At 57.4% G+C, this 27,921-nt stretch overlaps 13 protein-coding genes across 13 annotated transcripts; 8 read left to right on the forward strand and 5 right to left on the reverse strand.

The window, feature by feature from the left end:
- Window positions 1–725: 725 nt before the first annotated feature.
- F5144DRAFT_651627 (uncharacterized protein) lies at window positions 726–4,733 on the forward strand (the record flags this gene model as incomplete). The annotated part of the gene is made up of 2 exons (XM_066793035.1): window positions 726–4,597; window positions 4,667–4,733. The coding sequence occupies exons 1-2, from the start codon at window positions 981–983 to the stop codon at window positions 4,731–4,733; spliced, it is 3,684 nt and encodes a 1,227-aa protein (XP_066640746.1). The 5' UTR covers window positions 726–980.
- A 761-nt stretch (window positions 4,734–5,494) lies between these two features.
- On the forward strand, window positions 5,495–6,003 carry F5144DRAFT_603634 (mitochondrial 37S ribosomal protein bS6m; the record flags this gene model as incomplete). Its single annotated transcript, XM_066791295.1, has 3 exons — window positions 5,495–5,518; window positions 5,591–5,622; window positions 5,712–6,003. The coding sequence occupies 3 exons, from the start codon at window positions 5,495–5,497 to the stop codon at window positions 6,001–6,003; spliced, it is 348 nt and encodes a 115-aa protein (XP_066640747.1).
- Window positions 6,004–6,784: 781 nt separating this feature from the next.
- On the reverse strand, window positions 6,785–8,140 carry F5144DRAFT_651655 (Cullin binding-domain-containing protein; the record flags this gene model as incomplete). Its single annotated transcript, XM_066793036.1, has 2 exons — window positions 6,785–7,812; window positions 7,870–8,140. 2 exons carry the CDS (start codon window positions 8,138–8,140, stop codon window positions 7,100–7,102), a joined length of 984 nt encoding a protein of 327 aa, XP_066640748.1. The 3' UTR covers window positions 6,785–7,099.
- Window positions 8,141–8,488: 348 nt separating this feature from the next.
- F5144DRAFT_593605 (uncharacterized protein) lies at window positions 8,489–9,123 on the forward strand (the record flags this gene model as incomplete). Its single annotated transcript, XM_066790476.1, has 3 exons — window positions 8,489–8,556; window positions 8,620–8,819; window positions 8,975–9,123. 3 exons carry the CDS (start codon window positions 8,489–8,491, stop codon window positions 9,121–9,123), a joined length of 417 nt encoding a protein of 138 aa, XP_066640749.1.
- A 1,033-nt stretch (window positions 9,124–10,156) lies between these two features.
- Window positions 10,157–12,780, reverse strand: F5144DRAFT_548828 (uncharacterized protein; the record flags this gene model as incomplete). The annotated part of the gene is made up of 6 exons (XM_066787544.1): window positions 10,157–10,366; window positions 10,454–11,047; window positions 11,107–11,246; window positions 11,301–12,068; window positions 12,115–12,198; window positions 12,279–12,780. The coding sequence occupies 6 exons, from the start codon at window positions 12,778–12,780 to the stop codon at window positions 10,157–10,159; spliced, it is 2,298 nt and encodes a 765-aa protein (XP_066640750.1).
- A 527-nt stretch (window positions 12,781–13,307) lies between these two features.
- On the reverse strand, window positions 13,308–14,554 carry F5144DRAFT_270665 (mitochondrial 54S ribosomal protein uL15m). Its single transcript, XM_066783612.1, has 2 exons — window positions 14,081–14,554; window positions 13,308–14,026 (listed from the first exon to the last, which is right to left on the reverse strand). Exons 1-2 carry the CDS (start codon window positions 14,401–14,403, stop codon window positions 13,444–13,446), a joined length of 906 nt encoding a protein of 301 aa, XP_066640751.1. The 5' UTR covers window positions 14,404–14,554; the 3' UTR covers window positions 13,308–13,443.
- A 538-nt stretch (window positions 14,555–15,092) lies between these two features.
- F5144DRAFT_593608 (uncharacterized protein) lies at window positions 15,093–16,090 on the forward strand (the record flags this gene model as incomplete). Its single annotated transcript, XM_066790477.1, has 2 exons — window positions 15,093–15,834; window positions 15,963–16,090. The coding sequence occupies 2 exons, from the start codon at window positions 15,093–15,095 to the stop codon at window positions 16,088–16,090; spliced, it is 870 nt and encodes a 289-aa protein (XP_066640752.1).
- A 164-nt stretch (window positions 16,091–16,254) lies between these two features.
- Window positions 16,255–17,688, reverse strand: F5144DRAFT_593609 (S-adenosyl-L-methionine-dependent methyltransferase; the record flags this gene model as incomplete). The annotated part of the gene is made up of 3 exons (XM_066790478.1): window positions 16,255–16,506; window positions 16,594–17,397; window positions 17,524–17,688. 3 exons carry the CDS (start codon window positions 17,686–17,688, stop codon window positions 16,255–16,257), a joined length of 1,221 nt encoding a protein of 406 aa, XP_066640753.1.
- A 504-nt stretch (window positions 17,689–18,192) lies between these two features.
- On the forward strand, window positions 18,193–19,721 carry F5144DRAFT_270942 (uncharacterized protein). The gene is made up of 3 exons (XM_066783614.1): window positions 18,193–18,916; window positions 18,977–19,321; window positions 19,397–19,721. The coding sequence occupies exons 1-3, from the start codon at window positions 18,272–18,274 to the stop codon at window positions 19,472–19,474; spliced, it is 1,068 nt and encodes a 355-aa protein (XP_066640754.1). The 5' UTR covers window positions 18,193–18,271; the 3' UTR covers window positions 19,475–19,721.
- A 235-nt stretch (window positions 19,722–19,956) lies between these two features.
- On the forward strand, window positions 19,957–20,922 carry F5144DRAFT_270945 (uncharacterized protein). The gene has a single exon (XM_066783615.1). The coding sequence runs from the start codon at window positions 20,135–20,137 to the stop codon at window positions 20,804–20,806; it is 672 nt and encodes a 223-aa protein (XP_066640755.1). The 5' UTR covers window positions 19,957–20,134; the 3' UTR covers window positions 20,807–20,922.
- A 1,216-nt stretch (window positions 20,923–22,138) lies between these two features.
- F5144DRAFT_270948 (cytochrome P450) lies at window positions 22,139–24,408 on the forward strand. Its single transcript, XM_066783616.1, has 5 exons — window positions 22,139–22,295; window positions 22,514–23,344; window positions 23,439–23,753; window positions 23,817–24,022; window positions 24,085–24,408. The coding sequence occupies exons 1-5, from the start codon at window positions 22,224–22,226 to the stop codon at window positions 24,242–24,244; spliced, it is 1,584 nt and encodes a 527-aa protein (XP_066640756.1). The 5' UTR covers window positions 22,139–22,223; the 3' UTR covers window positions 24,245–24,408.
- On the reverse strand, window positions 24,101–25,440 carry F5144DRAFT_271115 (glutathione S-transferase). The gene is made up of 3 exons (XM_066783617.1): window positions 25,276–25,440; window positions 24,817–25,214; window positions 24,101–24,756 (listed from the first exon to the last, which is right to left on the reverse strand). Exons 1-3 carry the CDS (start codon window positions 25,332–25,334, stop codon window positions 24,386–24,388), a joined length of 828 nt encoding a protein of 275 aa, XP_066640757.1. The 5' UTR covers window positions 25,335–25,440; the 3' UTR covers window positions 24,101–24,385.
- Window positions 25,441–26,739: 1,299 nt separating this feature from the next.
- Window positions 26,740–27,692, forward strand: F5144DRAFT_613276 (uncharacterized protein; the record flags this gene model as incomplete). Its single annotated transcript, XM_066791742.1, has 2 exons — window positions 26,740–27,602; window positions 27,665–27,692. The coding sequence occupies exons 1-2, from the start codon at window positions 26,971–26,973 to the stop codon at window positions 27,690–27,692; spliced, it is 660 nt and encodes a 219-aa protein (XP_066640758.1). The 5' UTR covers window positions 26,740–26,970.
- Window positions 27,693–27,921: the final 229 nt, after the last annotated feature.

The following is a 27,921-nucleotide window of genomic DNA, read 5'->3' on the forward strand; positions in this document are numbered from 1 at the left end:
TTCCTTTGTGGACCGAGCAACCAACCGGCACTGTTTATTTCCAAAACTTTCAGTGACTACCTCGTGGCGCGTCACGAATTTCAGTTGAGCCAAGTTTCATGTCAGTAAATTCAACCTCGGAACTGAAACATTACAAACGTTGGCCAGGGTAGGTTTTTGCATTTCCTTTTGATCTGAGCATTCGCTGTTGATTAAATTAGCCACCTGCTGATCGTGACAGGGTCACCTCGAAGCACGCGATTAGGCCGTTTGCGAGAGGACAGACTACCAGTTTGGCAGTTTCGGGCTACCACTGAGCTCTTCCCAAAGAATTCAATCCCACCTATCCGGGCTACCATCGCGATACCACGTGTACGCCGGTCCTCCCTAGCGTTCCCGGCACAACCCGGGGTTTCAGCAGGTCGACCGTCACGTCGCTCAGCCGCGACGAGTGATCGCTCACATCGCTCATCGCGAATCACTGCACTCATCAAGTCCGACAGTCTCCCGCCTTTCGGACATCTCCATCATTCGCGCGTCACTTTCGCGTTGATTCACCGCTTCTTCAATTATTTGCATCTATCGCGCCTGTTTTTTTAAATCGAGACGTGGCCTCTCTTTTACGCCCTCCGCGCCTGCCTGGGCACCTGCCGAGCGCACCGAATCAAATCTCCGTCGGTGGCACTAGGTCGGTTCCTATTTTCTCGGCAGACACTGGCAGGCTTTTTTCCAGGACCTATGGAACCCCGCGCTGACTGAGGAAGCAAAAACACAGCCATCCTTTTTCAATGAATCATCTTACTTCAGACTTCGGATCCCCAATCCGTCGCTGACCGAGCCTACCTTGGAACCCTACCGGTGTATCCGCACGGCACCGACTACCTTGGCCTAGTCATCTCATCCATCCCCGTCTTACTTCAAGGTTTCATTCCCGCTATCTGCTATCCGACTATTCACTCACCATCATCGCCATCATCACATCACCATCAAACGTTGCCACCATGGCACCGGTAACAGCATCCTCCGCGCCAGCGGCATCAGCACACTCTGCATCATCGCAACCCAACTGGAAACCCACCCCCACCGCCACCGCCGCCACCACCACCACAACCAGCACCCCAACCTCAGCAACCACACAAACCACCACCGCCGCCCCGTTACCCGCAACCCCAGCCCGCGCCCCACCGCCATCATCATCAACAGCAGCAGCGGACCCCTCCCCCTGGCCGCAAATCGAGCAAAACTACTTCACCTCGATGCGGCAGCAGCGCGCGCACGAGGACACGGCGCTCGCATCCGCCCACCGCGCCCGCGTCGCGCCCCTGCGCCAGCACCTGCTCGACACCTTCAAGGCCCAGGAGGACCTGCTGCGGCAGCTGCACGCGCTGCGCGCCGAGTGCGATGCCGGCCAGGCGGAGCTGGACAAGGTGGAGAGGGCGTTTGAGGCGGAGCAGAGGGAGAGGGCGGTCAGGAGGGGGCGGGAGGATGAGGAGCGGAGGGGGTGGTTTGAGAGGTATAGACGGGGGGGGTTGGCGTATCGTGGTGGGGGGGAGGGGGAGGTGGAGGGGGAGGCTGGGGATGGGGGTGGGCAGGGTCAGGTTGAGGGGGATGGGGGGAGTCGGGGGAAGGGTGAGGATGAGGCCGAGGGGATAAGGCGTGATGAGGGTGAGAGACGGGATGAAGGTGCGGCGCGCGACGAGGGCGAGCGTGGTTCTGAAGACAATGCAAAGCGGGCGCCGGAGAGCGAGCAGCCCGGTGAGGCCGCGGGTGAAGGGAAATCAACCGACACCAACGCTAATGGCCACGGAAAAGATCAGTCCGCCGAGGCAGACCAGCAGACCCCGTACGCCCCGGCTGTCAAGAATGGGCAAGAAGAGAAGACGCCGGCTGTGGAGATGACGGTTACCGCGGAGCCCCCTAACGGAGAACCCGAGGAATCACGGGCTGCCGATGAGAGCACTGCATCTGGTACGGCGGCCTTGAGTGGGCAACAAGAACAACCCCAAGTCGTGGAGAAAGACATGCCCGACGTGGGCACACTCGGCACCGACGAGCAACCCGAAAACCCCACGGCGGAGAACAACGCGACGGAAACGGCACCCGCTGATGGCGATACGGAGATGGGCGGCGTGGAGGCTGAACGCAGCGAACTGCCTGAGGACGAACGCCCGCCAACAGCTGACCGCGATCCTGGTGTTGAGTTGCCTAAACCGGGCCAACAGATCCACACGCCAGCACCGACGACGAGCCACGAGGCGAGCAGCGCTGAGGAAACCCAGCAGCCCGCTGCACAGGCCGAAATCCCCGAGAACCAGACCGTTGTGCCCAGGCCCACCGCGGAGGATGTTGAGATGGCCGATGTTCAAGCAGCGCCCGCGAACGCCGCGGCTGAGGGCAACCATGAACTTCAGTCCCCCTTGGAGATGTCTCACCCGGCACCCACATACCCCTCTTCATCATCTTATCTGAGCTCGCGCGACACTACCCCGGAGCTGGGTACCCCCGTATCCATGACCGGGGGCGCTATCCCGCCGGCAACGCCAGGCGAAACCACCGCTTCAGATCTCGTTGACGTGCTGGACGAGGCAGGCGACCTGATCGGGCGGCTCCGGGCGTCTGGCACCGGGAACTCTGTCATGGACCGCTTTTCGCGGTTCCCAATCAAGCGGCCGGCTCGGATTCGCCCGGGCCGAAAGTTCACCGCTGACGATCTGGATGCCCTTCCCCGCCCCCCACCGGGTGATGCTCGGCCTAACAAGTTCCTCAGCTTCTTCGTCCAGGCTATGGGTGAGGTGCAGGCACGGCCGTGCCAGGACTGCTCTTCGAATCACGGGCCGTTCCAGGGCTGTGTCATGGTCGGTGGTGACCCGGATTTTGCGCGGTGCGGCAACTGCGAGTGGAATAAGCGAGGCTGTCACGGCAACAGCGTGGAGCGCCCCTCTAGCTCGCGGCACAGTAACTCGACCAAGTCCCCTCTGAAGTCGCCCGGCAAGCCGCAGACACTTGGCACCAGCTTCACGGCTGCTAATAAAGCATCAGCGAGTTATGAAGAGGACCGGACAGGCGGAGACGACGCTGACCACTCGGACACCGGGATAGGTAGCAAGGAGACCGCCCCCAAAAAAGCGCCGCGGAAGTCCCTTCCGGGTAGCAGGAAGCCAACGGCGCCATCGACCCCCGCGGCTAAAACTGCAGAGACCGACGATCTCCCCGAGATCAACAAGGAGGTGCTGTGCCTTAAGCACGACGGGGTTGTCTTCACCGACCCGCCTATGATGCGCGGCGTGCCCCTGGCCAAGATCTCTCCCGAGCATCCGTATTGGGAGCCTGAATGGAAACCGATTGAGGAGCTTGTTGAACCGGTCCGGCAAAAGCATCAAGAGAAGTACGACCAACTCGACCAGGCGGGCTCGACACACCGCGACAAGCACCTGGCGAACCGAGATGCGAAGAGGGGCCGAACTGTACTCAAGTTTCTAGAGGAGGGCGAGTTACACCCGTACCAGTTGGTCGGGAAGAAGTGGATCAACTATCGGATTACGAACTACGACACGCTATTCCGGCTGGCGCAGTTGCTCACAGAAGAGCTGCCCCGGATGGGCCTGGACGTCTCACCGTCGGAATGGCTCCGCCACCGACTGCATGAGCTGTATATGGAGAAGGGCGACAAGTTCGACGTGGCAAGCTGGATAGGAAAGGCGTACCACGATCGGAAGATTGAGCAGCTCCGGATAAAGAATGGCTTTCCCCGCGTCGGCAGACCGCCGGCACACGCGACCAGGGCTGCGGAAGCCAGCAGCAGCACTAAGAAGGCCCCGCGGTCGCTCAAGCGCAAGGACCCGCACCAGACGCCGGAGTCGACGCCGATCAAGTTGAAGATACCCAGCGCAAGCAAGGCATCGGTATCACCGACCGAAACGCCGGCATCAGCATCAGCGTCAGCAGCCTCGGCTTCGGCCTCAGCAACGGCGACGGCAACAGCAACAGCAGCAAGCGCAGCAAGTGGGCAGCAAAAGCCGAAAAGGATCAAGATCATCACGAGCCAGCCCGAGTCCACCAACGAAACCCCATCGTCCGGCAAGCCTAAGATCATCCTCAACAGCCCGTTCCCGCCGTCAGCAACAGGCGAGAAGAAGGCAGCGGCGCACGGCAAGGAGGCCAAAGACGAAGACAAGTCCACAGGGCTCGAGTACGACGGCTACACCTCGAGCGACTCGATCAGCGAGGACCGGCTGCACCCCAACGACTGGCGGCTGCACCAGGTCAAGACGCGGTCGTTCGCGACGCACCCGGGGGTGACGCAGTACTGGCACTGGGTGACGGAGAAGCAGGGCGACAAGAAGGTGATTGAGCACCAGGTACTCGAGTCGGTCCAGCCTATCAAGTGGTCTGTCTTCAAGAAGCCCTACAACTTCCACCTCAAGCTCGGCGACATCCAGGAGGTCTCGTTTGCCCGCGCAAGCAATAAGGTGGTTGTTTCGCATAAGAAGGGCCGTGATGGTAGGGACCTGGGTCCGCGCGGGCATGTCATGGCCCAGTTTAAGCGGGATCGTACCAAGAGGCGGTTTTTGACCTTCTTGAGCCGCGAGAGGGGCGTCAAGATTGCTGAGGTCAACAGGTATGTATTCCATCTTTCTTTACTCTACTGTTGCGCTCTTGAGCTGTGTTTTGCTGACTATCGCCGCAGGGAGGAGATGGAAACCATGTGGAACTCATTGTCCCCCGAGACGCTACCCGGCCCGGACTCAGATTAGATTGGTTGTCTGGTGCCGCAGAGCAACGGCTAGCTGAGCAGTATGACTATGGCGAGGATGGGAAAGTTGTGGGAAGTGAGCTAAGGCCGGGTTTCAAAGGAAAGGGTCGGGGAGGAAAATGTGATGCGGTGCGTTCGACAAGGCAGTTTTGGTTTCGCATAGCCAGTTTTCACCTGCATGCTTTCTTTTGTAGCCTTTCGTTGTTTTTCTTGGTCTTGTTTTTCTCTCTTGATATCTGATGCTATGGTCTGCTACCGGCATTGGCTTCAGGTCGCTCTCATTGCTTTCCATTGGGGTTTGAGGGAGGGAACGGCTTCATCGGGGCTTCGGATTTTCCTTGCTGATTCGGGGGAAGTATGTTGGGTTTGCGTCGTATTTTAATCAGTGGGCCTCGGGCGAGCAATATTGCCTTAGCGGTGAGCTTAATTGAACTGGTTATGTGTCAATAATGCATTGCCGCCGCCTTGTGTTTACTTGGGTGCTTAGAAGCAACTAAATACACACACCACTGGAGTTTGGGAATACCCCACCGAACCTTCAGGGGCTTTCAGCGGGCAGTCAGGGGCAATGTCTTGGCAGGAAGTGAATGAAGGCGGTGAGAGGATTACCTCGGCAGAATCCCGGAAGATGCCGCCAAAATTTCCAAAGCCGCAGTTGACAACCTCGATTGCGCCGCAGCGAAGCCTATCACTCCACGAAGAACCCAGACCCCCGATATCCCACACCACGGCAACGGCAGCCCGACGTCGCCCACCACCAAGATGCTGTACGAAATGATTGGCATTGTGCGTACCCGCCCACCCAACGAACAAGCGAAGATCGAACCCCCCCGCTAACACTCCCCCTCCTGCACCAAGGTCCGCCCGGGCAACCTCAAGGAAGTAAAAGAGTAAGCCGCCCCCTCCCCCATCCCTTCTCCCTCCCGCCCTCACCCCATAACCCACTCAACCACTAACCACCCGCCCCCTCCCCCACCAGAATCGTCCTCACCGCCGGCCAACTGATCCTCCGCCAGGGCGGCGTCATCCGCGACGTCGCCAACTGGGGCGTCTTCCACCTGCCGCGCGCCGTCTCGCTCAACCAGACCCGGCACGTGCGCGGCCACTATTTCGTGCTGCGCTACGATGCCGGCGTCGCCACACACCAGGACGTGGCCCGTACCCTGCGCGTCGATCCCCGGGTGATTCGGTCGGGTGGGGTGAAGTTGGGGGATGGGAAGCTGGAGACGTTGAGTCGGTTTGGGGCGGTGGAGTGGAAGAATTTGGAGTGAGTGGGCTGGTTGAGTTTCTGGGGTTGATCGGGATGGGGATGGAGGCTGGAGATGGGCGTTGTTGTTGTGTATATGGGTGGTGGTTGGAAGGGATAGGGGATGGGCGGGATACGACGGACGTGAGCAACGGACGGACCAACACGCGGCAGGCACTGTTCACGCCGTGGTCCGCCTCGGCGAGGGGTTACACGGAGGGCACTGTCGGTCAGGGAAGGAAGGCGGGCGATATCAAGTGCCGGACAGCTCCCACGGCTACGGCAGTAGTGTGTTGCGCTGCATGCCACAACCCGCAGCTCACCACAAGTGCCGGGCGGCGGGCGAAGGACTGTACGATACATGCTGTACCAGACATCATAGGCATGCGCAGACGAGACATGACCACTCGGTTCTCGCACGGAGGAGTACAGCGGGATGTAAAATACATGACATAAATAACGACATTTCCACAACTACCTGACATACACCACACCGCAGCTGCACTGACAACATGGTACTGGCAGTGACTGGCTCATCTCCAAGTTGCATCAACAACACCATGCCCAATAATACGAGATCTCGGCCCTACTCAGCGTGGCAATGCCGCACCGGTCCGATTCGGGGCCATCAAAAAGCAACAAAAACGCACCGCAGCCGACCAGTCGAACCAGCTCTCCGCCGTTGAGCGTGACCCTCGCCCCGGGGCCCCCTGACGTAACGTGGTATCGCTCTGACCACAACCCCGCCAATGGGGCGTCGTTAACCACTGATTCCGCACGTCAGTCAACCATGACTGATCTAACATCCTGTCGCTCATAAGCCGAGGGAGAAGAGAGCCAAGAGATTTGCATGTACAAGTCTTAAATTCTAGTCCTGTATGCAAGCCGGCCGAGCAATGCAATGCAATGCATGCCCCTAAACCCTCGCTGTAGTAAACGCCTGGGAGTACAGGTACATTATCTGAATGCCACCCGGGGCGACCCGGCCTCCCGCCTTAAGCAGAGGGGGCGCGCCCCTGTTCCTATCCCCCATGCATGCCGTAGCAGCAGTATCTATCTGCCAGCTACGGGCTGTCTAGATACAGGCACGCCGCAGAAAACCACCAGAAACCCTACCGCCTTCAGTCCGCCTCCATGACGTCCACGGGTTCCGTCTCCTTCACGACGCCCTTCTCCCGGCACCACAACACAAAGTCGTCGATGATGCCCGGCCAGGCCTGCTCCTCGGACCAGAAGCCCAACGTCTCGTCCTTCATGGTCTTGATGGCGAAGAGGCGGGTCTGGGTCCAGAGGTCCTTGCTAACCGTCCGCTTGTACTCGACCTCCTCCTCGCCGTCCTCGTTTGTCTTGACGACGCCGTACTTCTCCCGCAGGTACGCCGTCCACTGCTCCAGCCAGTTGACGTGCGCCGACCGCCACGGGTTGCTGTGGGGCTCGTACAGGCCTTCCCAGAAGCTGACGGCGACGGCCATGCCGACGGCCTTCTGCGGCGGCTCGCGGCCGACCTGGAAGGCGAAGTCGTAGAGGGTCTTGAAGTAGTCGTCGTCGGCCATGGCCTGGGCGACGCGGCCGCGCACGTACTGCTGTTGGCCGTCCCAGTCGGGCGTGACCCGCATGCTGCTGTTAGCGTGACTGCTGGTCTCGGCGATGACGCGCGCCCAGCCGTCGACGAAGCCCGACCGCGTGATGGTGCCGATGGACTCGGCCTTGACGATCTCGAGCACTACGAAGAGCTCGTAGTTGGCCATGTTGACCTCGAGGCGCTCGAGGTAGGCCATGGACTGCTCGGCGCCGATCTCGGAAATCGGTTCTGAGCTCCGCGCCTTCTCCTCCTCTAGTGGATGGTGAGTTTTCTGGTCGTGGTGTCGAGGTTGGATGTGGCGGGGCTTACCTGGAATGAGATCATCGAAAAACTTGTTCAGCTGCGCTCTCACTGTTGTGTCCGCCTTATTACTGCTGCCGCCATGATTCTGATTGTCGTTATAATATCTGCAAGGAGCACTGTTGTCAGCTTCCCGGCCCGACTTGAAGCGTAAACGACGAAACAGCTTTGTGAGAGTAGACATTAAGCGACGTGACGTGGGGTCGGACCTTGCCGCCCTTGAGTAGGGTTTGTCTTTGGTCGACTTGGCGGCCTTCTTCTCCTTTGCAGATTTTGGCATTGTGGGTGACTTGGTGGCAGGCGACTGTGCTTCTGATGCCGCCTTTCCTTTTCCCCTGCCCGTGGCTTTCATACGGTCTCGTATTGTGAGCCCGGAGGAATGTGGTGATGATGAATGTGGAGGAGGCACTAGCGTTGCGTCACTGCTGTCCGTCTCGGTCGACCCTTGGAGGTGGGGTGGCGTTGACTCTGGCCTTTTATTGAAACAAGAATTGAAGAAGCGGCGCATCATGTTGTTCGCCGGAACAGACGCTGCATCCAGTGCAGTCATGTGCCAAGTAAAAATAATATTGAACAGCAAAATAAAACAGAAATGGAAAGAACGATGTCCCGAGTATAATGAGATGAAATGAACAATGGGTTCAGCGGGAAGGTGCGGATAAACAAGATGGGGCAATCTAGTTCCACTAGGAGGCTGTTTGAAAGACAATGGAGGAAAGAACCCGACTTTCCGGCAACAGGAGAACCGCGTTGAAGGAGACGAAAAGGCAACCGAGAGAAGCAAGGGATGTCTGGCTCTGGCCACGACGTGCTATATGAGACATGGTGTCGTAATGCCGATCTCATCTTCCAGAACGCTTCCACCGCGGCCCTTGCACAGGGTTGTGCGGGACACAGACGCCCCGGAGATGGCTCGGCCGGAGACACCCCGTCTCAGCCGCCGCCGGCCCACTCGGGGTGTGGGGGAGAAGAGGGAACTCTGCCACTCTGTCGAGGGCGGAGGCTACGAAAGGGTAGGAGAACGAGCGGGAAAATACCAACTTACTGGTTCAACGCGGCATCCAGGTTGTAATTATTGTTCCTCAGGTACTGTCGCATTTCGTCCAACAGTCAGCGTGTGTCATGCAAGGCAAGGATCGCAGGCCCATCGGTATCGGGCCGAAAGAGCACCCCATCGGCCATGCGGTGCGAGAGAGCGCGACGGTAGTGGTATTCGGGAGCACTGCGCGGGGCAGCAAAAGAAAAAGGGGGACAAGAAAATGAAAATAAAAAGCGAGAGATCACCCACTGCTTGCGCGCTGTCCCTGTTCGCTTTTGTTACCGCTACGAACTGCTCGGCGGCTTGGGTTCGCCTCGTCGAGGTCGCCGGCATTTTGACGGGATCCTTCGAATGACGGTACTTCGTAGGGCTAAACAACCGCGGGACGGCGTCGTTAACGATAAGGTAGGTAAGCAGAGAATAGAATAGGTTCAGTCGGAGCGGTCCGAGCCGGTTCGCGGGCGGTTCTTGTGACTCGCAAGATTAGGTCGTGGTTTGGACTTTAGGACTTTAGGTTTCCTGCCAAGGCTGGTTTTCTTGGGCAGAAGAAGAAGTCGGTGTTGGTTGCGGTCGAATCGGGTTGCGGGACACGCGATGGGTGGCGGGCCAGGTGCTCCTCTCTCTGCGCGGGGCTGTCAGGTTGGGTTGGAGCGGGGCGAGGCTAAATGACGCGAGATGAGGACGCCAGCCTCGCGTCGGAGTCGTCGACCGTCGGGTCCTTTTTAATGTTTGGGGGGAGGATGGATATCAGTCGGGCTCGTCCTCTGGACCAACCAGAATGTTCTAGAGCTGGAGAAAGCTATGCAGGCGCGAGGCTGAACAATGTCATGGCGGGGGTTGCAGCAGCCATCTGGAGACGGGCCTGGGGGCGTGGGCCAGAGCTGGACACCGAGATGCAGGCTTGGCATCGCTGGCGGGAAAGTCGTCCAGTTGGTGTTTTGTTTTGGGCTTGCACGATTTTATTACATCTCGAAAAGCTTAGCAAAAACCAAAACATAGGACGGTCTACTGATGGGTCTAGATCTCAAAGCGAACGGCTTGACTATTACCCAGGGTATCGCAATCTCAAACATCCAGCTGCCAAAGGTATCCACTCCTATGTACAGGACAATTTGAATGGAAGAAGGAGAAGAAACGCCGCCAATGATGATACAATAGCGTCCGTATCAAGAAGAAACATGCTGCCGCCGCATCAACCCTCGCCACCAACCCCAACCCCCTCCTTCAAAGGCCTGTTTCGGAAAGGCCCTCCTCAAGCTAATCACCGAGCGGCATCCCCTCGAGGCCGTCCAGCAGGCGGCGCCAGTTGTCGGCCAACAGCTCCGAGTACTTGACCCGCTCCTGGGCCCAGTCCTGGTTCCACCGCGAGACGTTGTACTGGGTGTGCTGGAAGTAGCTCAGCTCATCTCGCACGCACTCCTGGACGAAGACAGACCGGTTGTGCTGGTTGACGATCGACTCCTTGTCCTGTTTTTGTGGTTACCGTTGTTAGTATTAATACGTAAAGGCGCGGCAGTAGTGCGTGGAAGACGTAAGGAGTTGCTCCGGTCCTACCTTGATAATCGCCTCCACGACCTTCTCCACCTCCCCCGGCTTCACCAAGCCCTCGGGTTTCGCCCGCAACGCCGACAGCTTCGCCTCGTTCGACGCAATACGCTTCTCGAGGGAGGGGATATTATCCTTGTCGAGGCGCTCGCGGCGGTCAAAGAGGTCGCGCAGGCTGACGAGGGCGTCGCGCTGGCGCTTGAGGTCCTCGAGCACGCCGCCCTCCCAGGCGCGCGCCTCGTCCTCGATCAGGCTCTGCGCGGTGCGCAGGTGGCGGCTCATGGCCTGCAGGCCGTCGTTGAGCAGCGGCACGTCGTTGGTGTCGGTCGCGTAGGTGTCGGCGCTCGCCTCCGTCAGCGACACGAGCGAGAGCGCCACGCGCGCGTGGTCCGCCGCCACGCCCTCGGACCGCTTGACCAGCCGGTCCATGAGGTTGCACACGGTGATGTACAGCTCGGCGCTGCGCTTCACGCCGGCGCGGGTGCGCGCGAAGAGCTCTTCGAGCGTCGGCGGCAGGGAGTCTTCGAGACCGGGAGGGAGGGGCCGGCCGGCGAATTCGTCTTGCACCGAGATGGTCGCTTGCTTGCGCCAGACGGCGAGTTCCTGGAGATGCAAGTTGTCAGCCGCTATCCGCGCGTCGAGCTTGGATTGAATCCACTTACAGTTGGGACCGTGAGGAACATGATGACGAGTTGTTCCTGGCCAAGCACGGGATGTCGGACGAGCGTGTTGAGGAACCTTGCCAGGCCGCGGCGCCTTTTTTCTATGAAGGCCCCATCGTTGGATAGGTGGTTGCCGTTGACTGGGACTTGTTAGAGGAAGGAGATTACGCATACTAGGATAGGAGTGAACCCACCAGCAACCCTCTTCGGCGGCAACAATGGCAGCACCCGGAAGGGGTACCGTTTGTGCAGGCAGTCCAGCAGCCACACAAAATCGCTGTACCGGCGAACGACCTTGCTTCCCCTCCTCGAACTGGTTACCTCGTAGTTGTGGTGCTGGAAAAAGAACACGCCCTCCTTCTCAGGCATTAATGTCACCAGGACGTGCTCTTCCACAGCCGCGCCGTTCCGACCTCCGCCGATGGTTCTGTTGATGGCTGGCGTGGGGGGCTGGACGCCGGTCGCCTCCTGGGCGATTGCGCTAGGGGGGATGCCGCCAAACGGAGCCGTGGGATTGGACGGCGGCGCGTTGAACTCGGCGGCGGCCGGTGGGTTGGGGTCGAGATACCCCCACGCAGTAGGCGCTTCCGTAACCGAGCCAGCACCTGACGGAGGGACGCTGGTTGTAAAGGTGGACGTGGTCCGGCGCGGCAACGTTGCCTGGGGGCTGGTTCCAAAACCACCCCCGTTCAAAGGGCCAGCCGATGCAGACCTGTCGTGGCCATTCGGTCGCGGCAGCTCGGGGCCGTGGCTGTGGTTCCTGTGCAGGTCGGGGCTATTCCACGGGTCTTCGGGGTAGTCCATGGATGGGTTTCTGGCGCTGCGGTGCCGTGCCGGAGAGGCGGGCTCGGGGGCTCTCGGAGGTGTCGCGGTTCGTTGCGGTGGCTTCGCGGCCAGTTCCTCGATGTGTGGTAGGGCCGGTCTATTCTCGATGAGGCCGTGAAGTGTTGGCTGGGGAAGATCTGGGGATTGGCGCAGCCAGGTTAGCGCCGATAAGGTAACACCTACAAACCAGGGCCCACTCGAGCATTCGGATGCACGGCCGGATCTTGAAGCGGACGAGGGAGCTTGCAGGTGGTTCCGGTAAGGTGGCTCGTGCAATGAGCGCAGGCGCATGGAACTCGAGATAAAATATGGATGAGAGCGGGGAATAGATGTGTGTGTTTACTCACCCCGGCGTCGCTCGTCTACCCCATCGAGACTAACTCCTTCGCCTTCTTGCGCGAGGCCAATCAGGGCGAGCAGCACATTGAATTGATTCCTGTCCAGAGACACTTCGTCGCCGCTGCCGCCCTGCGCAACGATGGCCATTATTCGCGCTTGGGCGTCGGCGCCGAGCTTTGCGGCGGCCAGGGTCCTCGCAACTCCCCCCGCGGTGATGCGCCCTTCGCTGCCATCCTCGGCGACAACCTTGTCAAAGACCACAATGTAGGTATCGGGCACGTCGGAAGAGGGGAGAAGGCGGCGAATAACGTCGGCGCGGGTTTGCTGTCTACGGGGCGGCGGCATGTCCCATGGCGAGTCGGAACCGGGATCGTCGTCGGCGAACAAGGCTGAAGTGGTGGACTTGGTCATTGGCGGCTCGTGGTCAAACAGTGAGGATCTGCTATTGGGGAAGTTGCTCGATCGCAGGTCGGGCGACTCATCTGACGGCGAGCTGCCGAAGAGGGACATGTTGTCGTCCATTATCAATTGGCGATTGGGCTTTGGGAGTTTGGTTGGGGCGATAAGTCTTGTGCTAGAACGATCGCCGCGATGTGCCGTTTCGCGCGACACAGCGGGGGTTGCGGCAGCGGGCGGCTATCCAAGGGTTCCGGTGCGGAGGGGTGTTGCGACGATGCGCACGTCGGGTCGTGCAAGGCGCAGAACAGACAATAGCGAAGACAAAGGGGATGGGAGGATGGACGAAAAACAGTCCAACAGTTTATCAACGCAAGAACGAGACCAAGCAACCAAACGCTTCAAACTTGGGAGTCGTCGGAGATGTCGTCAGCGCGCGGGAAGGCAGGCGAAGGGGGCTGGAGTCAGAAGATGGAACGGCTCCAAACCCCAACAGACAGGGGTAGCTTGCAATTGGAGAAGAAGCGCTCGGGCCCCCATCCCCATGCAGGAACGAGCCAGGGACCGACCGACCGAGCACAACTCTAAGCTGGGAGACTTAATAGTTACAGTGCGATTTGTTTGTACATTGCTGTCTTCCACTCCTTGAGCGTCACCGGCTTTCTCATCTGCTCTAGTGCCACGCTCAAACTGGCCCCCGTCACTGTCCCAGTTCCATGACCACCAGAGTAAGATGCAGTGCAGGTCAAAAACGGAGAACAAGGTGTGCCCTGAAATTTAGAACAACCTCGCTGCCTGCTCGGCGGCCTTCTCCTTAGACTTGGGCTTGCTCGTGATGGCCGTCTTTCCCGGGACCTTGAAGTACAAACTGGGAGACTCTCCCGGCTGCAGCGTATGGCTCAAGTATCCCCTGTGGGCCGGGTCCCGGTAATACTCGATATCCTCACGACCTGTCGGGTCGGGCAAGCGGAAGTAGTGCTTCTTGGTCGTCCTCGCCTTCTCCAACACAGCCTCGACGTGCTCCGGCCCAACAGGTAGCGGCTTGTCCGTACTGACACTGTGTCCGTTGACCAACCGCTTGAGCGAATCTTTCGTGTAGAACCTCGTCGTGATCTTGCCGCCGGCATCCTCGACCGCCTTGATAGCAGAGGCAGACGCCCGGGATACCATGATATCAATTGGCGTCTTTAGCGTCTCTCCGCCGCGAGCGAGTAGCTTTATCCCATCCTTTATCGAGCTACCGATAACGCCCGATCTAATGATTTCGCGGGGGGTGATGGGTTTCTCTGGGTCGAGGCGGCCGGCATCGATCCAGGCCTGGAGTCGGTCGAGGTTCAGCTCCATCATTACAGGCGCACGGCTATATCAATGTGTAAGTAGACTGTTTTCTATGGAGGGGACAGGCTAAACGTACTGGTTCACGAAGCCCATCTTGCCATGGCTGAAAATCAGGGCGGTTTGACCACCCTGGAACCACGGGTTTAGTTTACCACGTTGACCCGTACCCTTGTGACCACGACCAGACGTCTTTCCGTAGCCGGACGAGGGACCGCGACCCTTCCGAATGCGCTTGTTGTAGGCGCCCTTGTTATCGGAGATGCTGGCGAGGATGGATGCGCTTCGTGTCTGCACGGAGAGGGCGGCAAAGAGGGAGACCAAGCTCGTTGGTCTCGCAGAGGCCTCAATCGCTGCAGTGCAGCATCGCGCCGCCTGCGCAAGTGGTAATCTGGGGGGCATGGTTGGGTTTGTGGTTGGAGGGGCAAGTCGGGTCTGGAGGTCGCGGCTCCATCAAAATTTAGATGGCGGCATATCGCACGCATTGGGCCGAACGAAGCACATTGGCCCGTGCACTGAGTGCAATTGCTGAAATCGAGCACAGGCCATCCAAATCTGGCGCATCTGATCTGACGGCTATCCATCCATGTGCCATCTCACTGGCAGCTCCCTGGCAGTAAAAATGAGCCGAGAGAAATGACTTCATCGACCCAGGTAAGGTAGCTAATAACTAGCCAAATACTAAACAACAGCAGCAGGCCAGCAAGATGTTGAAGGTGCTACATACCTACCTACCTTACTTGAAGCGAATGAGAAATCCCCACGGCGGCCGACACCCGTAGCATATAGCCCATGATGGCGGTGCTCATGGGATATGTTAGATTGTAGATGTTTCGGTTGATAATTCATTACCTTTCGATATCCTATGCTCGTGCTAGTAATCTATGACGTATATGTACGCGACTCCGCTCCTTTTTAATGAGGCTGCTCCTGCCCAATGCTCGCGACTTTCTCTCACTCGCCCATTCTTTCCTTTTCAACATCGTTTCATCCAAAACTTTCGTTTCCAATTATCGCGGTACGACGCTGGCGGCGCGGCCGGAAGACATAAACTCAAATCAATTGTTCTTAGTTCCACCTTACTCATAACCATGATCATAACAATCCCACGGTATCATATGCATAGCTTCGCAATCTCTGACGACGACGACAACGACCAATGGTTCAGTATTGAGGTTCAACTCAACATGGCTATCCTCAAAGTCTTGGTATCACTATCAGACTTTTGCAATTCGCCCAAACAAACCTGGAAGTTTCGACAGAGTCACGCGGTTCTTCGTGCCAAGTACAACGGTGATAGTACTTGGCTCAAACACGTACCACTTTCCACTTGCTTCGATTGGGTTGTATTCGCATGTGTCGATGCTTTCAGCAAAGCCTTGCCTACTCTACGACCACTCGAGATTGAAAAGCTCACCCTCGGTCACTTCTTAGTCGCCACAAATTATTTGGAGTGTCGTCTCCACGCGATCAACGACCTCCTAGGTCCAGGGAGAGTCAAGCGTGTGGAAATGGATGAGCATCTCCCCCCCGCCGCGAGCCCTGAGAACCCTTGGACCACCGCCTTCCCGTCTTACACCCCCGACGAGGTGGCAGTCATTGTCAAAAAAGAGGACCAACCCTTCAACTGGTCGCCAGAACGGGTCCGTATCGGCCAGCAAGATCTCTATTTCAGAGAGAGCATAAACCCAGATGACGAAAATGTGAAGTGGCAAGTCAAGACGCACGAACAAATTGCCCGGGGTGACTTCAGATTTGATGTACCAACCTGCCGCCTCCACGGAGTCGTCCGGAACGCGAGGGGCCAGCTTATGGGCTTGCTATTATATCCCGGTAAGAAATCAGATGATCCCCTCACGTTTTTCTCGGGCATACCATGTCTAATGTTGAGAAGAAACGGTGGGCCCAATCAACAAAGAATAAATTGCGTGTTCTGCACCTGGCCGGCATTCTCTGGCAAGACGCCAAACCTGATAATGTTCTCATGAAAGTCGATGGAGATACCTGGGTCAATGAGTGTCGGGGCAACCGAACCAAAGGTTGGACGGTGGCGGGGGTTTGCAACTGGAAGGCTTTGGGCGATTCCTGAAGTTCATGGGAAACGATGGGATGGCATTTACTTTACTAAGGCATGACACCGAGCTGCACATACACCCCCAGAAGATGGGTCATTAAATAACATTAGTCCCATGTCTTATCCTGCCAGTCACCTCGTGGCGTTCAGGGGCCCAGGGCTCTTTGTCGCATTCCTCTTCACTGAATTGGGGGAGGGGGACCGGGGCTTCTCCCTATAATAAAGCGATAGCATGTGATCAACCTCAGGTCCTTGCTCCGAAACTCGCGTTTAACGCCTTCGATCAACAACTGAACCTGCGGTTCTGTGTAGGACCACACTCTGGTAAAGAGGGCCGGGGTATGTGAGGCAACCGACATTTGCATGTGAAGCTGCTCGAAGCGGCCGAGTTCCTTGAGCGCTGGATCCTTGGCCCAGGGCCCGATAGGAATCTGTGAACACAGTCAAGCAGTCAGTCGGTTGATCTGTACGCAGGACACTCCTCGTTGAAACAAAGGTGACGCCAAAACTGGACTCACCCGGATCGTCTTCTCCACCACATCCTCAAACCCGGCATCAATCATCCACTGCTTATGCTTCCTCGCCACGTTAATCGTCTTCCCAAACATGGTACTCGCCCCATCCAACTTCTCCACCCACTCCCTCGTCCACGGCGCCCTCTCATAACTATCATCATCACTAAAAATCCACGCATCATACTCCTGCATCTCACACCAACCCCCGGGCTTCAAGTTCTGCCGCACCTGGCGATAGAAATCCGGCCAGCCATCATTCGCCACCGTCCCCGACAGCGCCCGGCCGTGGATGTAATCGAAGGCCTCGTCGTCGCGGTAGGTCCACTCGTCCTCGTAGTCGTCCACGTGGAACCGGCAGTTGCCCGGCACCCACTCGGGCTGGATTGGTGACAGGTCCACCCCAAACACCGACGCCCGCGGGAACTGGTCCGCCATGTCGATCGCCCAGATCCCCGTGCCGCAGCCGAGGTCGAGGATCCGGAAGTCGGACCCGCTGGTACTGCCGCTGCTGGTGGTGGTGGTGGTGGCGGTGGTGGTGCGTTCGCCTGGTTGGGGGATGTGGAGGGGGGCGGTGTAGAGGGCGCCCTGCAGGAGGAGCCGCCAGATGTGGTGCTGCAGGTCGAGGCGCTCCTGCTCGGCGTCGTCGTTGGGTAGGACGTATTGGCCGGATCGGTAGGCGTGGTAGCGCCGCCCGTTCTCGTAGACGTAACTGGTGATGGAGGAGGTTATGGAGCCGGTGCGGCTCGACCCGGCTAGAGAGCCGTAGGCCGAGTCGCCGTCTGAGTTGTCATCGTCGTCGATGTCGTGCTGTGGGAGGGGGTGGAGGGGGTTTTGTTTAGCGGGATCGTTTCATGATAGGGCCGGTTCTTGGGGGAAGGGGTTCGTGGGTTCTGCTTTTGGTCGGGCTGTCTTGTGCTGGGAGGGTTAACCTACGTCGACTTGTAATGGTACGGGAATAACGTCTTGTTGTTGTTCCTCTTCCGGGTGACCATGTTCATGTCCCTGTGCCACCCCTGACTCCAGTCCTGGCGACGTCGTCCCCCGACGGGCTTGAGGTTCGCTCGTCGTGGGATCGTTAGAGTTGGGGGATGATGCCATGGTTTTTTGATTGTCCACCCCCCGGTTCCTGGCCGAGATCTGTTGACGTCGTGTGCTTCCAGGGATGAGAAGTGGGATGGACCCGGTTGATATGGGCCTGGGGACCGGGGTGGCCAAACCAAGCCTCTGGGTCTCCATCTTAACCAATACTGGGTTCGCTAGGCCAGAACAATCCGAATCCCGCCGAGCTATCCCGAGTCCATGTCGTCCCACCGTCGTACTGTCGCACCCGCCATGCCCGAATGAGAAACGTGTTCCGGGCCCGAGAGATCCGACCCTAGCCCCTATCTTAAGAACAGAAAGCAGGGGTCTGAGGGTATTGGAACGTCCAAACCTAGACTGGGGCAAGAACCCATCAAGGAGGAAAATGAGGGGCTTCCTCGTGGGAGTGGGGCTGGTTGTGCCAGCTCATGGGACGAGATGATGGCCGAGGTGCGCTTTCCCACCTGTGTGCTTATCTCCTCGTAGCACGTACTGTGTGTAGGACTCGGGCCGGTGGTTACATGCATCTATGTTTCAGCTCGTGTAGTTTAACTGGAGCAAGCACAACTTGCGTCGTCTTACAGAGGGCAAATCCAGAACCATGGCGTCACCATTCCACAACACCAACGGCAACACCACCGCCACCAGCGCCAGCAACACCAAGAAACTTGTGGTGGTGGTGGGGGCGACGGGCAACCAGGGCGGCTCTGTAGCCCGGCGCTTTCTCCAAGATTCTCGGTATGCAGTCCGTGGTTTGACGCGCGACCCGTCATCGGCGGCAGCCAAAGAACTGGCGGCACTCGGTGTCGAGGTGGTGCGCGCCGACCTCGACGACGTCGACTCTCTCAAGACGGCTTTCGCAGGCGCCAACATCATCTTCAGCGTCACCAACTACTGGGAGCCCTTCTTCCGACCCGGCGGCCGGGCCAAGGCACAGGAACTCGGCATTACCTGCAGACGGTATGCCTATGATGTGGAGTATCAGCAGGGGAAGAACATTGCCGACGCCGCGGCGACGGTGGTAGATTCACTGGAAGAGAACGGCCTCCTGGCGTCGACGCTGAGCCATGCCGCCAGGTGCAGCAACGGCAAATTCAAGGACTTGTACCACTACGACGCAAAGGCCGATATCTTTCCGGACTACGTTGCGGCGACGCATCCCCAACTAGCGGCCAAGTTGTCTTGCATCCAGACGGGCTTCTTCACGACGAGCCACCGTATCTTGCCGGGGGCGTATTTCAAAAAGGTCAGTCCCCAACCGAATGAGAATGAATAGTTGCTGATTGGGACTGCTGCAACTGCTTAGCTCGACGACGGCACCTTTGAGATGTGCTTCCCCTGCAACGCAGACAAGCCCATCCCGCACCTGGATGTCAACGCCGACACGGGCAACTTTGTCTACGCCGTGCACCAGATGCCCCCGGGCAAGCACTACATGGCCGGCGAGTACCTCAGCTGGTCCGAGTTTGCACAGGTCTGGGCCAGGGTCACGGGTGCCACCATCCGCTACCGGGAGATCAGCTTCGACGAGATGGTGAAACAGGTGCCCGACCGTGATCTCGGCATCGAGGTGGGCTTGATGTTTGAGTACAGCTCGGAGCCGGGTTACGACGGTGGGATGGACGTGCTGAAGGCCGAAGATCTACGCAAAGTTAGTCCTCTTCCCCTACATGCAGCCTCTGTGTTTGTGTCTTTTGCTGACTCGGGTTGTCTCACTTCTACCTAGGCTGGGATCGACTGCCCCATGCTGACTGTGGAGGAGTCGCTGGCGCGGCAAGAGTGGGCGGCGGTATTGAACGGGTGATGGAAGTTCCTGAATACGTTGGGCAGCGGGTAGTAGCTTCCGGTATTCTTGATATTATAAAGCCAGGTCTAGGTAACCTCGGCAATGTGGCTTCCTTGTGTCCTGTTTATTACTTCCATTTTTTTGCTGGCCCCTCATATGGCATTGCATCGCCCAGTGCTCCTACTCGAGTCAACAAGCCTCTCTACCGTGGCTAGCAGCATCTCAAGTTCTTTCCCTTGCGCATTTTCAACCCGTTAATACAACCTTTCTTTTCTCTCTTGATTTCATTATCGAAGATTCAACCCTCCTTCAGTGCCTGTCATCGCTAGTCGCAGTTCGTTTCGGAATATCTCTAGCAACGGTTATCAGATATACGCGACCATGACTCCGTCAAAAGTTCAAGGCATTAAAGATCACCATCCAACCGATAACGCCTACGCAACTATAGGAGTAGCCCCTACCGCAAGCCACCCAAGCATCTTCACAAATTACTACGAATGGTTTCTGGAGGACCCTTCAAGAATGGTCGCGGGTCGTCCTCCGCCAGATGCAGATGCGTCTGTTTGGAAGGTGCATGAGCATTAAGCATACCTATTCCCTCCCTCCCACTTCTTGTCGACAAGCACATAATACTCACTATTAGGTGTCTTTCTTTTATAGGTCTAGCATACCTACGAGATGATACGCAACCCGCTGAACCGCTATAAATACGACACAATGATTGCAAACCAGATGGATGTGCTCCAGAACTATAGAAGGAGGCTGCGACGGCACGTGCTGCAGCTTAACAACGCGGTAGTAACGGCTCAGAGCAATCACGGGGAGGCAGTGAGAACGATGGAAGCAGCCAGGGTGGTTAGTCTTGATGTGCTGGCCCAATTCAGGGTCCCACCCCCGGTACCGGTAGCATACGAATTTGTCTCCGGAGAGGAGTATGCCGCCGCCGTTGGCTCCTTGCCCTGTTTTGCGTCGTGCCAGGCGTTGGAGGAGTACGCCTTGTGGTGGTACGCCCGGGATGAAGAGCACCGGGCAAGGAGCAACGCGTCCCTGACGAGTAACGATTTGGAAGTTAGCCGGATCAGAAGGGACAGGGCAGTCAAGCAGCTCACGGCCATCGACAAAAGAATCAACAACCTTATCAAAGAGCAAAACTCTCAAAGATTATCCATACTGTCTGAGGCCGGCTACAGCGCGGAGAATTACCGTGACATCGAGGCCGACGGAAAGAAGGCAGGTATTCTGGCCGCATTGAAGTGGCTTGAGGGGATAGTCGGTTTCACCACAACAGCTCCCGATGCGGGCGGGGGCCACGCGTCTCCGGGTGCTCTAGGGGGCGGATGCAAGGAATGACTCGCTCAAGCGGTAGTAGTATATTAGTAGGCGAGCAGCGTCAATCGAATACCATCTGTTTGCCTGACGTGTTTCATCGTTCCGATTATGCATGGATGGCGAGACGACGTTCGATGGAAGGATGAAGGCGGACAACGAAATGACGAAGGTGGAATAACTATGTCGTGATGTATAACTACATGGATTATGCTCCCTTCGAGCGCCAGGGGAGCATGTCTGCCGTTGCAAGACTACGTAACCTGGCTAATTATTGGTTAAACAAGATGACAGCTCCCCTGTTACCCGACGTGGCCCCCTACTTTTGTAAGCGCTAGTAACACCAAGTAAACACAACGGACGAATCTGAGCAAGGTAACTGGTAAAGGAATGAGGCACGGATAAAGGGAGGGAGATATAGTACCGGCGACTTCCTGGCACAGCCGGCCGGCCAGCGCTGCACCATAACTCTTTCCAACCGATGCCAAATGGAATTCCCTCATCGGGACCCTTTGGGAGAAAAAAGCCACTGAAAGCTCGGGCAGCGGGAGGGCGGGTCATCTCGCATCCCGGCAGCCACCCGGCCCCAGGGGTTGACGTAGTGGGTGCCAACGCGATGAGGTCATTCGACTCATTCTGAGCAACGCCACTGAGAGTTAAGGATTCTCTCGATCCATCAGATGACGGCCAGTTGCCTGGACCCCCTGGTTACATTAAGGGCGGGGAGTTTTTCCTTTTGTAACCGAGTTGTGCCGCACCTCTGACTTCTCAAGGCTGTGTTGGGGAGCATGGGAAAGACAGGGGGGGCACGGGGGGGGGGGGGGATCGGGGAAGCTCTGGTCGAATACCGGAAACTTAGTTGCGTGAAGCCTGCATTAGTCCACCACCTTGTTGAAGCCAAGGCAGCCTCTGGAGCCAAGAATCAACCGATGAATCAACGGGGTCTTCCCACAACGAACAGCGTCTGCCTACCTATCGTCAATGTTAAACCCTGCTCAGCCCTCCAGCGGTTAAGCAGTCTGGTTACATTGCGCCTAGAAACATCCCAGCCGGCATTGGCGAAAGTCTCCGTGGTCCACCCGAGCCCTCCTGTTGCGGGAGGTAGGGGGAGGGGGGCCTTGTATCCTCGAACCTCAGCCCCCAGTTTCGAGTTCTTGACAAACTACCCATTCGAGCCATGGCGGGCTCTCGGTGTTTCCAAGGATCCCGGCACTTTATATGAATGCAACATTGTACATAATATGGTACGACGGTGGCCGCGTGGCGTATAGGGTTACTACCCGTTGCACTGCGTGCACCATTCGTTATAAAACGCACAACCACCCACCTCTTAACCGTCCTTTTTCTAGGTTATCTTCAGCAGTCGTCCGCTTCTGCGACGCGAAGCACCATTGACAACCACTTTTGCAAAGCCCGAGTCTCTGCAGTAACACCGCCCGCCATGTTGCTCGACACAGCCGTCCAGAACCTCCCCCAGGTCCTCCGGATCCTCCTCGTCGCCGTCCCAGTTCTCGTAGGTCCATCCACTCCAGTCGCCCCCCTCCTCCCCCCACGCCCCCACGCTCAATACCTCCCTCACCACCTCCCTCACACCACCTCCCTCACACCGCCTCCCTCACACCACCTCCCATCTCCTCCCCTAACCCAACCCCAACATGAAGCCCACCAACCACGCCCCCATCACAACCCCTCAACGCAACCCCCAACTAACCCCCACCCCCCACCCCCCAGACAACAGCCTATCTCCTCCTCCTCGCCCTCTACAACCTCTTCCTACACCCCCTACGCCGGTACCCAGGCCCCCTCCTCTCCCGCGCCCTGCCCATCCCCCACGCCCTGCGCATCGCCTCCGGCAGCGGCCCCCTGCAGGTGCACGCGCTGCACGAGAAGTACGGCCCCGTGGTGCGCATCGGCCCGCGCCACCTGTCCTACACCGACCCGCGCGCGTGGAAGGATATTTTCGGGCACCGGGCGGGGGACCATATCGCGCTAAGGGAGAATGGCAAGAGTGATATGTTCTATCGGAAGCAGCTCATTGACCGGGATGGGATGGATGCGCCGAATATTTTGGATGCGGATCGCGAGGAGCATTCCAGGTTGAGGAGGGCCGTGGCGGCCGGGTTTAGTGACCGCTCGATGAGGGAGCATGAACCGATTATTATGAAGTATGTGGATCAGTTGATGGGGGGGTTGAGGCGGAAGACGGAGATGGGCGAGGAGGTGGATATGGTCAAGTGGTATAACTGGACCACGTTTGATGTGATTGGGGATTTGGTGTTTGCGGAGTCGTTTGGGTGTCTTAAGGATGAGACGACGCATCCGTTTGTGGATATGGTGACGGGGTCGGTTTCGGAGGCGGCGACTTTTGTGGCCATGAAGTATGCTGGCATGGGATATGTCCCTGGGTTTAAGTGGACGCTGAACAAGTTGGTCAAGTGGGCTGCTTGGGACTCGTTCAAGAAGATGATGATTATGATGGAGAAGAAGCTGCGGCATCGGCTGGAAATGGACCAGGAGCGGAATGACCTGTTCGAGGGGTTGATGAGCAAACGGGAGGAATGGGTGAGTAACCCCGTGTCTTACCTGCTTTGACTAGGCCTTGCCTTCGCGGTCTGGCCAAGAGAGAGAGATGTTGGGCTGACCAGGGATTTGATAGAACCTCGATCTGCAACGCCTGCAATCCAACGCCACCCTTATCGCCGCCGCCGGGTCCGAGACGACAGCCAGTCTGATGGCAGGCGTCACCTTCCACCTCTTGCAGAACCCCGAGGCCCTGGAGAAGCTGAACAAGGAAGTGCGGTCCGCATTCAAGAGCGCCGATGAGATCACCATCGCTTCGGTTTCCCGGCTGCCTTACCTCCTAGCCTGTCTGAACGAGGGGCTCCGCCGCTACCCCCCGGCTGTCAGCAACCTCCCGCGTGATGTGCACGAGGGAGGCGAGATGATCGCGGGCGAATGGGTTCACGAGAACGTAAGCGAGCAGCAGCGATTTGGAACTTGGCAGAGCGGTGCGATGCTGACATATGAATGCTAGACCATCGTCGAGATCCAGCAGTACGCCATCAACCACAGCTCCCAGCACTGGCGCGACCCCTTCGCCTTCCGCCCCGAGCGGTGGCTGAACAAAATCGATGCCGACCTTGGCGAAGCTAAGGAGCGGGACGAGAAGGATATCGATGGTGACCGGCTCGACGCCATGCAGACCTTTAGTGTTGGTCCGAGGAACTGCGTCGGGAGGAAGTGAGTTGCATCTCTCATCCACCCCCCTTCCCCGTAAACTGAGATCTTGCTAACCCGGCTAGCCTCGCATATGCCGAAATGAGAGTCGTCATTGCGCGCATGGTGTTTGAGTTTGACATGGAGCTCTCGGAGCGGAGCAAGAACTGGCTGAAGGAGGCCAAGGTATACACCATCTGGAAGAAGACGGAGCTTTTCTTGCGCCTCACGCCGGTGAAGAGGTAAAAGAGATTGGGGTGATAGTTGCATGAGCAGGATTATTTTTGTGTAACAATAGGTAGTACAAGCCTTAGCGGCTCAACACATGTGGGGGATATTATCATACAAGCATCGGGAATTCCACAGGGTATCTAGCCGGATTTCCATCTAGTTCTTTTTTCCCGATGTCTTCTTTTCAAACTCTGCGGTCTTGGCCTCAGCCCGCTTGAACCCGGGCTCCTCCTCAAGGCGTTTCAGATATGCCCATAGCTTCGGGAACTTATCCTTCATTGTCCCCTCACCCTTGCCCACGTCGCGCGCGTCCAGTGCCAGTTGTAGCGGGAAGGCCAGGAGGATGTCGGCAGTCGTCAGGTGCGAGCCGCATAGATACTGCCCGTTTCCGGGAGACGATTCCAGCCGCGACTCAAGGAAACCAAGGTGTTTGACCATTTCTGGGATGACAAAAGCTTCAAACAACTTGTCGACGACGCTGGATGTGATGGGGCGGATGAAGAAGGGGATCTTGGGCCCTTTAAGGACTACCGCGCGCCATTTTTAGCAAGTCACGACTACTCGGCTGGAAAACTGGTCTCACTTACTCAACAATATGAGCGACACTAAGATAGGCGGCATCAGACTGCCCTCGGGGTAGTGCAGGAAGTATTGGTAGCGCATCCACGCCTCTGTCTCGGCCCCAGGCTGGCCCTCATGCGCGTCGAGGTATTTCTTGGGGGAAAGGGATGTCGCGCGTCCAAAATTCTCCGTTAGATATGTTGCGATTGCGCCGCTCTCGGCAAGGATGATTTGCTTTTCCTTGGTTGGATCCGTGGGGTCTGGCAGCTTGATGCTGAGGACTGGCGACTTCCCTAAGGGGTGAAGCTTTTCAAGCTCAGGGGGAGCTTGCATGTCTTCATTACGGTAGAAGACCTTGATATCGTACTCGAGGTTGAGTTCCTCGAGCAGCCAGGCGATGCGTTGTGCTCGAGATTCATTGAGCCTGAATGGGCCATGTTAGTGTCCAGGATTGGTTGATTTTAGTCAACACCGTGAACACTGACCAGTAAAGTGTGATCTTGGGCTGTGCAGCCTGGGTTGGCGTATTATCTTGAGAAGCCATTGCGTTCAATGTGTGTTGTTGATGAGGAAAAACAAACCTAAATGGGTAAGCACCAGACGTCAGAGGGGGCCCGGGCGATATGCAGTGTCAGACTTGAGGATTGGAATTCAAATATGCAAGGATATTCCTCCCTGCTGACATTTGTGAGAGAAATGCACTCGTTATTTATCTTCCGAAGTAGGTCGGTTCATTCCGGCCATTTCAGTGGCGGCTCAGTCGGGAATTCGCGGACTCGGATTCGCTTGAGTCCTGTCAGCAAGCCCGAGCGTGATTGGTTTCAAAACCCGTGAATCCCAAAGGATGGGCCGTTGACTCATGGTCCGGGACTCCGGGTGTAACCTAGCGGAAAGATTTGGAATCAGGTTCAGAATCCCAAGCCCAGCTGAGTTCCCCAGCACCATCTGGCCCACCGCGTTTTGGGGGCATCGCAGGATGGGGCCCAGAACGAGCACGAGCACGAGCACGAGTGCGCCGGTGGCAGGGCTGGAATACCGCATGGCTGGCTCACCCGTGCTTACCATGTCGTCGTTGCCAAACACATACCTACCAAGTTATCTGTACTGGATTTCTTATAGAATTACCACAATGACCGTTTCTGGGTAAGCTAAGGTCCATGGCAGTAATGGTAAAATCCAAGTCGGTATGGGTTTGGTGCCACCGGTGCGGAGAAGCTGGCATTGTTGTAAATTAATGGGATTAGACGTTATTTGGGTGTTTCGACTTCTTGATACCTTGAAATGCTTTGTAATGCGTCTAATAATCTTCGAGGTAGGTTCCATTTCGGGCCAACCATGTCAATATTCATGATTTTCACAAGTACCTAGGTAGGTAAACTTCAGCTTCCTCAGCTTGTTGAGGAGAACCAAGTGTGACTTCAGCTTTCTTGGCTCTCCCCTCATGAAAGCGAATTGTTCCCCCTCGCCTTTGGAGAATGGAGAGAAGCGTCCCTTTTTCACCTGCGGCAACAATAAATGCAGAGACTTTTATGAAGCGGCCAATACGCAGCCGCCAAAGCCCAAATCTTTCCTCAATAAAGTTACCTATTCTCGGTGACACGGCGGTCTAGTTTTCGCAGTCAGCCATGCAGTTAAAATCCCACACAATACCCACCGTTCATGTTATGTCTTTACAAGTGTTTGCCAGCCTTGGACTGTTCTGAGAGAAGGTGTTTAAAATCGGAATGGGTTAGATGCCTTGCAGGTCCTTTCATGATTCAGGGGGTGCCTATTAGGATCTTTGGGTAGTTGGACATCTTGGACATTCCCTACCTGCACCATACCAAATAAGATACCTCCCCGAGATGCCGAGTCCCTTGCAACAGCCATTGGAAAGCAGGCAAAATCGATAAAGCTCGTACGTGCACCTATCATTGGACGGGAAGGGGTTCAACTTGAGAGAGATGGGTTACACGACTTGACCCGCCCCTCCAAACCACGGCGAGCCGCAGTCAAAGTCCCAGAGCCTCGCCATGACGCCTGGCGTTCGATTTTCCCCCTCCCCTCTCCCCTCTCGGCCATCGTGCTGCTGCTGCTGAGCCCCCAACTCCCCCAGTTCGAAACCCACATCGTACACACAACCACACACCCCACCCTCCCACCACCTCCAAACAAACAGACTGCACGAAACCTCCACCAACATGGTCCGCGAGTTCGAAATCCCACTCAGCGACGCCAACCTCGAAGACGCGCAATTCCGGCTCGACAACGAGCGCGACGAGAACGGCCAGCCCATCCCCCACCGCGAATGGACCACAGGCATCGACCGCACCGGCTCGGCCGCGCGCATGGCCGTCAAGGGCCGCATGCCCCTTGTCGCGCACGGCTTCGACGCCCCCGCTCCCCCCGGCAGCAAAACGCCGGCCACGCCGTTGACGCTGGTCGTCTTCGCGTGGAGCACCGAGCGGCTGCGGCTCGACCGGCGGTTCCGCGAGGTCACGCTGGAGGTGTCGTTCGCGGCGCATGGGAGTCGTCGGGATGCGGAGCCGGAGGCGCGGCGTTTGAGGGAGAAGGGGGTCGGGCGCCAGTACTGGGACCCGGAGGTGCTTGCTGTTGCGCCCGAGGGCACGGCGTGGTATCACCGGACGACGCATAAGGTGGTGGAGAAGGACGGGGTGGATTTCAGTGTGAACTTTACGTTTGGGGGGGTTGTTGCCGTGGGGCCGAGGGTCTACTGGGAGCGTGGCGATGCCATGAATAGGACGGATGCGATTCAGCTGTCGGGGAGTATGGCGATGGTGGGCCCCGGGCATACCAGGCCTAATGCGGTGCGGTGGGTGATGCTGGAGAATGAGTCGCAGGAGAGTGGCGTGCCTGCTTTCTTGCGCACGGCAGTTCTGCTGAGGCGGCGGCCAAAGGATAATGGGCAGTTTCTGGGCACAGTGAAGGTCTCGTATAAGGTGTCGCCGTTGCATGATTTTAAGGAGACGCTATTCAAGGCGGTGGGCAAGTTGCCGGTTGATACGCCCATTGTTTTTGACCCCAAGGTGGCGACGACGGTCCCGCCTCATGTTGACTTAGCACGCCTAGGTGCATTCGATGTGGGAAAGGAGTTCCAGTTGGTTTCGCTGGAGCCGTTGCCAGCTGCTACG

The sequence above is a fragment of the Chaetomium tenue genome (assembly GCF_020726465.1).
Source record: "Chaetomium tenue strain MPI-SDFR-AT-0079 chromosome Unknown F5144scaffold_5, whole genome shotgun sequence".
Lineage (NCBI taxonomy): Eukaryota > Fungi > Ascomycota > Sordariomycetes > Sordariales > Chaetomiaceae > Chaetomium > Chaetomium tenue.